The following is a 12,396-nucleotide window of genomic DNA, read 5'->3' as shown; positions in this document are numbered from 1 at the left end:
TCTGTTAATCGCCTCATCTTTTCATAAAATTTTCGAGCATTACCCATGTCGGCCAGCTTTTCAAGCTTTTCATACTCACGCATTTCGGCCTCTTTCTTTTTACGTCTGCAAATGCGTCTCGCTTCCCTCTTCAGTTCTCGATATCTATCCCACCCCGAACGTGTTGTGGTCGATCGCAACGTTGCGAGGTAGGCAGTCTGTTTTCTCTCCACTGCGGAACGACAATTCTCATCGTACCAACTGGTTTTTTGGCGTTGCCGTAGACCAATTGTTTCGGCTGCAGCGGTATGCAATGAGTTTGAGATGCCGTTCCACAGCTCCCTTATATCGAGATGCTGATGAGTGCTCTCAGAGAGCAGGAGTGCAAGTCGAGTAGAGTATTTCGTGGCTGTCTGTTGTGATTGCAGCTTTTCGACGGCGAACCTTCCTTGTGTTTGTTGACGGGCGTTCTTTGCTGCACAGAGGCGAGTGCGTATCTTTGCTGCTACTAGATAATGGTCCGAGTCAATGTTTGGTCCTCGGAGCGTACGCACGTCTAAAACACTGGAGACATGTCTTCCGTCTATCACAACGTGATCGATTTGGTTGCGCGTGTTTCGATCAGGGGACAGCCACGTTGCTTGATGAATTTTTTTATGCTGGAATCTGGTACTACAGACAACCATATTTCGGGCCCCAGCGAAGTCGATCAGCCTCAGGCCGTTTGGCGATGTTTCGTCATGGAGGCTGAATTTTCCGACTGTTGTGCCAAAGACACCTTCTTTACCCACCCTGGCGTTAAAATCGCCAAGCACGATTTTGACATCGTGGCGGGGGCAGCGCTCATAGGTGCGTTCTAGGCGCTCATAGAAAGCGTCTTTGGTCACATCGTCCTTCTCTTCCGTTGGGGCGTGGGCGCAAATCAGCGATATGTTGAAGAACCTCGCTTTTATGCGGATTGTGGCTAGACGTTCATCCACCGGGGTGAATGCCAGGACTCGGCGACGTAGTCTCTCTCCCACCACAAATCCAACACCAAATTTGCGCTCCTTTATATGGCCGCTGTAGTAGATGTCACAAGGACCCACCTTCTTCCGTCCTTGTCCCGTCCATCGCACTTCTTGGACGGCGGTGATGTCAGCCTTTAGTTGTATGAGGACATCAACCAGCTGGGCAGAGGCACCTTCCCAATTAAGAGTCCGGACATTCCAGGTGCATGCCCTCAAATCATGATCCTTAGTACGTTTGCAGGGGTCGTCATCAAAAGGGGGGTTTCTCATCCGAGGCTCGGTGTTTGTTTTCATTGGGGAGATTTTTTTATGTGGTGGGTCCCAAGCCCTACGCACAACCGCACAAGCGGGCTTCGCCTTCTCACTTTAGCTCGCCTCCAAACGGATGTCTGTTAGCTACCCAGGGGATACTTGGTCTAAAACCGGAAGTCGTGAGCTGCTTGAGTCATATGCAAAAGAATCGTTCCTGGCCACTCCCAAGTGAATGGCAATCAGAAACTTTCCTCACTTGCGTGAACTTCTACATATGACCCCATCCCCCAGAAACTTTCCTCACTTGCGTGAACTTCTACATATGACCCCATCCCCCAAGATTTAATAACTTATAGATTAATAATACCAGTAAATATGACATTTTCTGGTGGCTAAGCTTTTGAGGTTGCTTAATTACATACATATTCTTAGTCTCATCGGTAAATGTGTGATTGAAAGATAAAGAGTGCAGAACTAATACATGGAGGTCCTATTAAAGTAACCAATTATCTGGCTTCTGCTCTGATTTTATAGATCAGCTTGTAAGAGCGGGTACCCTTGCATCATTGACGTCGGTGTGGAAGCGGGTGGGTAGTCCATGGTCCACTTGCGTTAGAGCGCTGGACACACTGAGTTCAAGTGAGCTCGCCCCCGCAATAACCAGCACCTGTGCAGTACCAAGGTCTTTCTTGCCTGCGGTGGATCGAAAACGGTCCTTCCAGCTGCTGTTGCTTAGAAAGATTTATCTTGCCGCAATCACTGGTGTGCGGAGTACATCTAAAGCCAATATTTACGTGAGTACCTGAGTACCAAAAACACAGCGGATCAAATCAATGCGATGATCAGCGCCCCGAATATGCAAAGCATTACTCGGTACCAATTGGCGTGTGGAATGGACACACTAACCACCTTGGTGAAGTTCGAGGCCTATCTAAAACCTCTGCCGTACTTTGGGTCCGGCACCCGGTTGCCATGCAACTCCACATTGAGTGACAAGGATCACTCTCACCGCATTCGGGTGGTGTGCGGCGTGCAATAGGCTCTGATGCAGTGAGATTAGGGTTTGAAGAAAAGTGAAGAGAAATCATCCAAGCACTTCCTCCTTCAATGTTCAGCATTCGCAAGACTAAGGTTGAATCACCTCGGTACGTACAACTTCGGTGAACCCAGCAAAGTGGCTGGCATCGATGTTAGCCGACTTAAGAACATTATTATATAGTCCAAGTGCTTTGTCGAATCATAAAGGTCTTGGCAATCCGTCAGAAGTATTTGGGAGTCACAAAGGACAATCGAAGTGAAACTCTGCAGTTGCGGAGATCTACCCTTTGACCTGATCTAATATGTCTTAAACTCAAACATTCCCAACAGCTTCTTAGATTAGGACTTTGACGAGGTCTATGGAGGACAATACATATACATATATTCTATATGTAAATGTCTAAGGAACTCTTCAATAAGAATTGGGCTCGTCAAAAGTAGAAAGATGGATTAAGAAATTATGATCCTCAAATAAGTTTTTTGAGGAATTCTTTGCTTGCTTGGGTTAGTCGTAATGTTTCTGAGAGTGGGCCGAAATCCTCAAAAGAAAATGCTCGGACATGTTCTGAGACGAGATCCAAATACAATCATCTGGAACGTTATCGACTGGAAGCCCAAGGTAGCCGAAGACCCGCTCTAACCTGTACAAGAAATTTAGACAACGAAATATCTGAGATTCAAAAAAGTTGGAGTCAAATCAATAAGCTAGCACAAAATCGCAATAAATGGAGGAGGACGCTAAATATTTATTCTAAGTTTCTAAGGAGGATACTATTTACTCTATAAGTCTATTGTATGTGGACTTTTGAGTATTTCTATAATTACTTTATTGATTCATTTTAAATAATGGAATTTTGTTTGTTGTGATTAGAAATGAGATTAGAATGAAACTGTTTCATCAAATTTTTCTAAAAAGCTTTGGTACACCAACAAAAAACAAGGGTGTATGTAGACTTCGCTATCTAACCTTGTGAATTTGAATTTGAGTTCTTATTATTTATCTCGATATCTCATGATGATTATGTATTCGATATATTCTTTATTCAGGCACTTTGCGCTTTCCTCGCCTACAAACGTTTTCTGATCGGCGCCGGTGATGAATTCACATCCGCCTTTGAGACAGATCCAGCGAACGTAGTGCATCAGCAGGCATACACAAGCTACTCCATGGACAACGACAATGATCAATACAGCACGTCACCGTTTAGTGGCCAACAACAGCAGCAAGGTGAGACCGAAATATCTATATATAATACATATAGAAATATAGAAAATATTTTAATATATTTTGGCAAATTTCTGTCGAATAGGTATGGAACAGCAAGGCATGGAATACCAACAGCCCACCTATTAAAGACAGCAAGCTAATAACACGTGTATAACATTAGCATTATAATAGGCTAAGGGAATATGAGCCGCCGTGGCGTATGTAACGTTAGCGCCATTATGGCTCATGCAATTGGATATTTGTGTGTTAAGTATGCTTTATGCTGTACAGATTTAGCCGAACAAATAACAGTTAATTTTTAAACAAAAGAATATGAACCGTAAACACCGATAGCAGACATATACATACTTGAATACATACACATATGGAAATAGTAAAATTAAATTAAATAAAAAATAAAAAAATATATATATACATACAAAAATTTATAAAAACCTATACTAAACGAAAGACAAAAGTCGAACACTCACAAAAGCCACGAATAACAAATAAAACTGTAAAACTATGCTCATAACCAGAACTACGCACATTCAGAGTTGATTTTGGGCCGCAAGCGCCATTGGTACTTCAATAAAATGCAATCCTTGGAAAATGAGACGTGCTTTTTTGAGGTGAGGTTTTGGATTAACTCACTCAAAATTTTATTCAGTGTTGAAGTTCTAACGGATTTTTCGGTCATATAAACAAACTGAAATCGTTTGTGTATAATAAAAGAACGCTACAGTAACTACTCCGTTGTTTGAACGCAACTAATTTCAATATTTTTTTCTTTCCCTGGACTTTTAGTTTGTAATAAAGTTGAAAATATATAGAAAAATATAAAAATGAAATTTAAAATAGTTATGAGTTCAATGTAAAAAAGTTAATAATAAAATTATTTAAACTTTATTATGTACTTAATTTTGGTAACATTCGCTTAGGGGTTACATCTAGTTAGGAGCTCTAAAAATGAGGGTTTTCACAATATTTTCCTGAGAAAACTTCTAAATTTATTATTGTAGTATTTGTATGGTATTCTATGGCTTGTTTTAGCTGTCATACTGCTTCGTTCAGCTAGAAAATGTTGCGGAACTAGACTTAATGACGGACACCGAAGTTAGGGAATATTACGCTACCCAAAAAAGTCTTTAGTATACCCAGCAACGTGGATATGCGCGTTATGCTGCTGGAACCATGATATGTCTTAGCAAACGTGATAAGTTCACTGCCCCATCAATTCCATATATATTTTGCTTTCATACGTCTTGGAACAAGGCAAATGGGAGACTTCTCTTTGGCGTTAAGAGCGGCCCACATCATTAAAGATCCACCGCCATGTTTGCGCTTATAGTAAGTAGGGTGAGGGTGCTGTAGAACCCAACAATATTTCTGATCCATCTAAATTTAATATTTTCTCATCACTAAATATCAAATTTTGAAACTCTTCTTCTTAGAATTTTTTCTAACGAAAAAAGGATGTGTGTGTTTTTATGGTGATCTTATAAGATCGGGGTTTCTAAAAGATTTCGTTTGGTTTTTCGATGCCACATTACTTCAGCAGTATTTATATAATTTAAAAAAACATCTTTGTTCATATCTCAATCTTGATCTGTTCCTCAGATATAATTCGGTTTCAAGCGGCATTTTTAGCTCAAATGAAAGTTAGTTGTTGCTATTATATACATATAATTATTTTTCAATTATTGCTTACATCCTTGTTAGTTGTTTTTATAATTCCAATAGTCGAGATGTTGACACCGCGACAGCCAAAAAACAAATAAATCGTTTTGCACATATACCTATTTGCTATGAAGCGACCCGATTTGTATAGTGGACTTATACTAACGGTACTATGAGCAAAGTGTTGTCGTCGATTTTTTGTGCGGTAAACAGAAATAAAGCATTAATAAACATAACTACATACTCAGAGTTAAGCGATTGTCTTTTTCTTTTGAGAATTTCAAAAAAAATTTTACACAAATATCAATTTTTTGAGGTAGTTAGGAGCCCTAAAAGATAAGGTATTTCAAAACATTTTCCTAAATTTATTATTCTAAGTATTTGTACACATATTATGCTAACTTTGCAGAGTATTAAATAATTTTTGATTTGTAAAAATAACATTTTTCGAAGCTGTTCCTGCAGATTTCCAGAAATCCCTCGCAAAAAAGGCGTTTTGCGTTGACCACTATATCTCTGAAGTGAATCATTTAAAATGATAAAACCAAACGGATTTCGTAAAAGTAATGTAGGAGTATTTGAAGGAGTATCCAAACCAATTTTTTTACAAAATGGCGGTTTCTAAAAATAAACGATTTTTGCCATAATTTTGGCCATAAATTGTGTATAAAAACAAATTGTTATCGGTAATAAAACAGATTCGATGAAGAACTAGAAAATATAATTCCGAAACCTGTGTTTTTGAGATTAATCGATTCAGCCATTTCCGAGAAATTTTCATCATCGACTTTCGAAACACAGTTTTGTGAAAAACAATGTGTCCAAAGCATTCCGAGAAGTTTCGAACTGCAAAACTAACCATCGGATTGACTTTTGAGGGATTGACATTTTAAGAGTGTTTACTTGAATACATGTACATTACAAAATTTGAATAAAAAAATCGATTTTATGAAAATTCTGACTAGATGTAACCTCTTAAGAGCGCGCAGAAATCACCTAAAGTAGTTCGCATCAACGAGTGGCTACTGTATTTTGTACTAAACAAACCGTTTTGACCACGAATGTACGTAACATAAACAATACAAATAAACTAAAAAAATATAAAATAACGAAATACTTGTTAGTAATTATATAACTGTAATTACGTAAATTTTATAAGTGAATTTTGTGTCGCATTTAAATAATAAATAAATTTGCTGTGCATCGTTGTATGTTTGTAAATGTAGAACGCGGCTAAGAGAGTTCATGAGTTCATTGTATAAATATTTACTATATTTGCAAAAACAAAACAAAACAAAAACGTTGTAAAACGCTTGGCTTCAACTTTAGAAATGTGCGCGTAAGTGTATGCTTTGACTGGCACTACACTAAAACAAAAAAAAAAAATAAAAAATAAAAAAAATAAATTAAACAAAAAATCGTTTTAAAGAAAGTGAAAAAGAAAATATTTGTTAATAAAAAGTTATAAAAAATGTAGCATTAAAGTACACTTATTAAAACCAATCACAAACTCATACATACAAACACATATGTATTTTTGCAGCGACAAATTGTTAGCTAATCCCTAGCTGATTTTGAACGCTTTGCGTGTAAACAAAGTATTTATACTGATAAATTAACTACATACCTTTATGTATACAAAATCTAAGAACTAGTAGATAACGTGAGAAGAGGCGTAAACTCAAAATTGACATATTTACATACATACAAACCTTATTGCTGGTTAACAAGAAGAGTGGCATAACTCAAATATACAAAAAAAAAATCTTTTAAACAAGCTATTATGCTGGTTAACTGTACTAAGAAGATAACATAGCGGTTTATTTTATATAACTAACTTAAATTATATATTTTACAACAACACACTGCGTTGTAGAAAACCGTTACAATTTTGCATGTTGCCTCCATACGCTCACTTGTCTCACATTGAACTCGCTAACTTCGTTATTAGGTTAGGTTGTGTTAATCTGGTAGGCTAAAAAGTCGCACATAGACCAGTTTTGGTCCTTTGCGATACCCGATGGAATGCCGTTGCGCTTGTTGCGAATTTCAAAAGGCTTTGTGGCTTCACCAACGAAATCTTTTCCAGATTAATGTAATATGTAGCCCCCAAATGCTGAAGCCGTTGTCTTGATAATGCAGTACATTCACAGAAGAGGTGCTACATTGTTTCTCTGGTGCCTTGTACTTGACATTTCCTGCAGTCTTCGTGATCTATCAGCCCCATCTTGTAGGCGTGCGCCGCCACAAGACAGTGAACAGTAAGTATACCGACCATATTCCTACATTTTCTTCTATCGTGCGCTAATAGAAATCTCGTGTACTTCTTATCTACCGCCTTACACATAACTTTTGCGGTTTTGCATCCCGGTATATTTTTCCAGCGCGCTTTGAACTTTTTTACCAAGTTTCTGTCTAGATCTTCATATAGACATTGTATAGAATTGAAGTAGCCTATTTCTGCCGACATCATCCACTGCTGACCTACGACTCAAGACACTTTTGGCCGATATGCTGAAGGAGGATATTGCCTTGATTGCCGCCTGACTGCCTACGTATATATTTCCTTTAGAGTATCCTGTTGGTGCGCTTAAGGATAGCTCGGCGGCTTTTCCAATTGCAAAGACCTTGCCTTACACCTAACTCCGGACAGTATATCCACGCGCCTACTCCATTCTCCATTTTCAAGCCGTCCGTAAATATGTTTAAATTGCTGCGTGCAGGTGCTATGCCCTTACGCCAGCCATCACTTTCTAAGTTTACTTTGAACCTTCTTTCTCATTTGAAAAATGGGGTCAGGTAATCGATGTCCGCCAAACTGCCATTACTCACTGAGCTATGCCCGAAGGTTCTATACATAAATTCTCATGCTGCCATAAGGCGCCCCGCCGATTTTTCCGCGCTGTTTTCAGCAAAGAAATCTATAGGCGGCAGGTTTAGTATTATTTCAAGAGCCGCCGATGGGGTGGTTCTTAGTGCTCCCGTTATGCAAAAAGCCGCAAGCCGCTGATCTCTTTTTATTGGCTTTTGATACGTTGATTTCCGTGCGCCTGTCCACCACACTAGAGTACCGTAAAGCAGAATCGGTTTTACCACTGCTGTGTAGCACCAATGCATAAGAGAGAGAGAAAGCCCCCCCAGATAGTACCAAGCATCTTACTCTCTTCTCTACATTGTACTTCCACAGCAGTTTGCTGTCCAAGACTACCCCCAGGTACTTGGTGCCGTTCTTGAGAGGGAGTTCTGTCCCATTTAGCGAGGGGTGTCTCCATGTGGGAATTTTGTACTTTCTCGTAAAAACAAGCAAGTCAGTTTTCTCCGCATTCAACCCGCAGTCTCAACGCCTATTGACTCGATACTGTTCAGAATGGCTTCCGTTGACACGTTGTTAAAAGCTCCGGAGATGTTCAGGAAGGCTTTTTCGACGCTGAATACTAGTTGTTATTGCTTTCATATGTAATTTTTTTTAGAGTTGGCGATGAGAATAGTGGCGAATCGAGGATGCCCAGCATTTAAATTGTAAATGAATAAATAAATGTTTTAATATGTTTCTTAATTTTGAGTTATGACACTCTTCTGGTGCGCTAGCGTTATATAAATACATTTACAAAATAAGAATTGAAAATTCACAGCTAATATCATGAATACATACATATGTCGTATAGCTATACAAAAAAAACTTTAACTCATTATACACACATCCATATATATATATATACATAATATATATATATATATATATAATACATACATACATATATATTTATGTATATAAAAAATACAATAACTTGAAATGTAAATGAACTTGAAACTACCATATTTCATAAAAATAATATATCAATTCATTATACATATATGTATTAAATTATCTGATTTTGCATAAATTTGTTTTTAATAAAGAATTTTGTTGTTAAGCATGATTTATGTCGAGTATCAATACTTATTTGAACAAATTATATTTAAGCATTAAATTACATGTTATTGTCGTACATTATAGCAATACGGAGACTTACGAATGACGTAAACGTAGTGTAACTTACGTTGAATTCAAAAATTCCATTTCAATTTTAATTCAGGAAGTGAATGTAGGCTGTCAGTCCTATTTGATTGATATTCCAATATCGTAACCATTTCGATACAGTTTTGTTCTTAAGACATGCTATTCGCAATTTCATAAAGTAGCAGACCTTTAAAAGTATCGATTCGATTTTGTTTAATACTATATTATTTCTACATTATGTAATGTGATCTATTATTAAATAAAATATTTTAATTGTTTTTTTTTTTTTTAATTTTAACTTAATTATTTATGAAAACTTTGTTATTTAATTTTAAATAAAAAGTAAAAAATTTGAATTTTAAAATATATAAATAATTAAGCAATTATTAAAATTTTAGTTAATTTAAAAAAATATTATGAAAAATATTATTCTTGAAAGTATTTTTCAGTGCCATGACATAAATTGAAATTTATCAATTTCTTACATATTTTTATTTTATAACAGCTTAGGGACCTTATGGCGGTTAGAATAGAATGGAAATGATTCTCATTAATATCAAAACAAGTATTTTTCTTAAAGCAGTCGCACTTCGACAGGCTATCGTAACCCATCAGACGCAATTCTGCATTGAAAAACTGGCTATAAACAATTTCGTAAGCACTTTCGTTTGATTGATTCGGATAACTATAAATGGAAGGAGAAGCTCAGCTAACAAATTGGCAATATATTATTCCAAGAGCATTACTATTGATCTTTTGAAAGATCCCAAACTTTTTTCAAATGTTTACAACATACTTCTGTTTTTATACTCTCGCAACAAAGTTGATACAGAGAGTATTATAGTTTTGTTCACATAACGGTTGTTTGTGTCACCCAGAAATAAAAGAGTTAGATATGGAGTTATGTATATATAAATGATCAGGATGACGAGTGGAGTTGAAATCCGGATGTCTGCTCGTCCGTCCGTCTGTCCGTGCAAGCGATAACTTGAATAAAAGTTGAGATATCTTAATGAAACTTGGAATACATATTCCTTAGCACTCTGAGGAGGTATGGGCGAAATCGAACCATTGCCACGCCCACAAAATGGCGTAAACCGAAAACATATAAAGAGCTATTACTAAGCCATAAATTACTGAAGTAAAATTTATATATATCGAATATGAGGACTTCTAACAAATTCTTTTAACGAAATTATAGGTAAGTCTTTCAGATATATTGAAGAAATTCAGAGGAAATATTTTTCTTCTAATAATATGTCTCCGTGCCAAAATTAGTGAAATCGGGTCATAACTTCCCCTATCTCCCATATACTTAATATTAGGGTTTTCAAACTTTCAATAGACTTTATATCATATTGTTTGTTATAATAATAAAATTAAATAAATAAATTGCGGAAGTATAAAATGTTCGGTGACATCCGGGAGGGCTATGTTACTTGTTAGTATTTAATTTTTAGCAGTCCTGGTATTAAACTATACTCTTAAAATTCTTAAACTATCTTCTTGCTTGTTGTCGGAGAAAGTCGAAACAATTCGGAGAGTTCTCATTCACCGTTGAAATTTTCTTCTAATAATATATCTCTCTCTTCTAATAATATATATCGCTATGAACTTCTTATTAATAAATATTGCATAGCCAATGTTTCAAAACGTCTTCGCTCTCCATTGTTATAAACATTGTACCTATTCATACATACTATTATATATACCCATGTACATTTCTGTTACTTCATAAAGCTAAATAATGACAATTAGGCTAACTTTTAGTCCGAGAAATATTTTTTCCCCTACAGTTTATTACGTTATTGACAGCGCCGTATATTCTGGGAAATGCTTTGACAACTAGAGTTGATATACAGAGATAAATATGTACGATTTAAAGAACTTAAAGTAGGTGTTGTTGTTATAATACCTAAAAAAATTTACACAAACGCAAATATTATTAAAAACAAATTATTTAGCAACTCACGGAAGGTGTTCTTTTATCACTGAGTATTCGTATAATAAAACTTTTATCTTAATTTTTTTTTAAAGCATTTTAGACAAATGAGTTTGTATTGTCTTAATCATTTCCTAGAATATTGATAAGTACTTCGTTCAACATCTGTTTCTCATATAAGTTGTTTTCGGGATACATTTCCATATTCAGGTGTGTAAAATAAAAAGAATCAACATACCTACACAATATGCCTGCTTTTTTGAAGAGCAAGACACATTGAAAGCCTAAATTTGCAAGTGTCGGACTTTAACACGAATATTACTCGTTCGTTTTAAAAATTTTTGCGTGAAAGCTAAAAAGCTTTCAAAAAGCCGTGAAAGCTTAACGTTTTATACTTACAATCGCACGCACTATATTTGAGACATTTAGATATTTTTTAGAAAGTATTTGAAGGTTTGCGAGTGAAAGCTTTTACTAAAGGTTTTCAAAAAGCCGTGAAAGCTTAACGTTTTATGCTTACAATGGCACGCACTAAGAGCATATTTGAGACATTTAGATATTTTTTAGAAAGTATTTGAAGGTTTGCGCGTGAAAGCTTTCACTAAAGCTTGTCAAAAAGCCGTGAAAGCTTAACGTTTTTTTCTGCTAATGGCACACAAATAGAGCATAAATATAAAGATTCTCTAAACCAAAGAAATTTGCAGCGCTTAGTTTTCTTATTATTATTTCTTTCAAAACACATTTCAAACAATGTTTTCACACTAAACGTAGCTTAAATTATATATATACATACATATGTACATACTTACATAGCTAAGTGTGTATAATTACGAATGTAGTTTCATGTATTTACATACTTGTAGTAGATGTGCGTTCCAACATTAGATCAAATATACATATATACATACATACATATATTTATAAAAGAAAACTTAATGCGAGACCAGTACAGCCAAACCTAGAACAAGAACTAATACCAACTACGAAATTCCAAAAATGTGTAACTATTTAGAAACAATACTGATGAACATAATAGACAAATTACAAACAATAAAAAATACATATGTACATACATACTTATGTATTCTACAAAAACAAAAAAAATAATAAAAATAATAAATACAAAATAACTGGGAGTAAATACTATAGTAAATTATATGAAATTGTAAATTTTTCGCTGAATGACAAGTACTCACGCATACATTTATAAATACTTTAGTATTGTAAAATTATATTTGTTCGGTTGATATTATTATTGCATATATGAGAATAAAGAATATATAAAAAA

General features: G+C 35.7%; 1 protein-coding gene across 5 annotated transcripts in view; it reads left to right on the top strand.

Annotated features, from left to right (window-relative positions):
* Nucleotides 1–12,017, top strand: part of LOC105210911 (synaptogyrin) — a 32,770-nt gene extending 20,753 nt beyond the window's left edge. For all 5 annotated transcript variants that reach the window (XM_011182113.3, XM_011182112.3, XM_011182111.3 and 2 more), the window contains exons 5-6: nt 3,327–3,507; nt 3,590–12,017. In XM_011182113.3, coding sequence (XP_011180415.1) covers nt 3,327–3,507; nt 3,590–3,633 — 225 coding nt within the window. In that variant the 3' untranslated portion in view covers nt 3,634–12,017. The remainder of the gene's footprint in view (nt 1–3,326; nt 3,508–3,589) is intronic.
* Nucleotides 12,018–12,396: the final 379 nt, after the last annotated feature.

Source organism: Zeugodacus cucurbitae, chromosome 6 (assembly GCF_028554725.1).
Source record: "Zeugodacus cucurbitae isolate PBARC_wt_2022May chromosome 6, idZeuCucr1.2, whole genome shotgun sequence".
NCBI lineage: Eukaryota > Metazoa > Arthropoda > Insecta > Diptera > Tephritidae > Zeugodacus > Zeugodacus cucurbitae.
The sequence above is the reverse complement of the archived record's forward strand: the minus strand, read 5'-3'. Positions and strand labels throughout refer to the sequence as shown.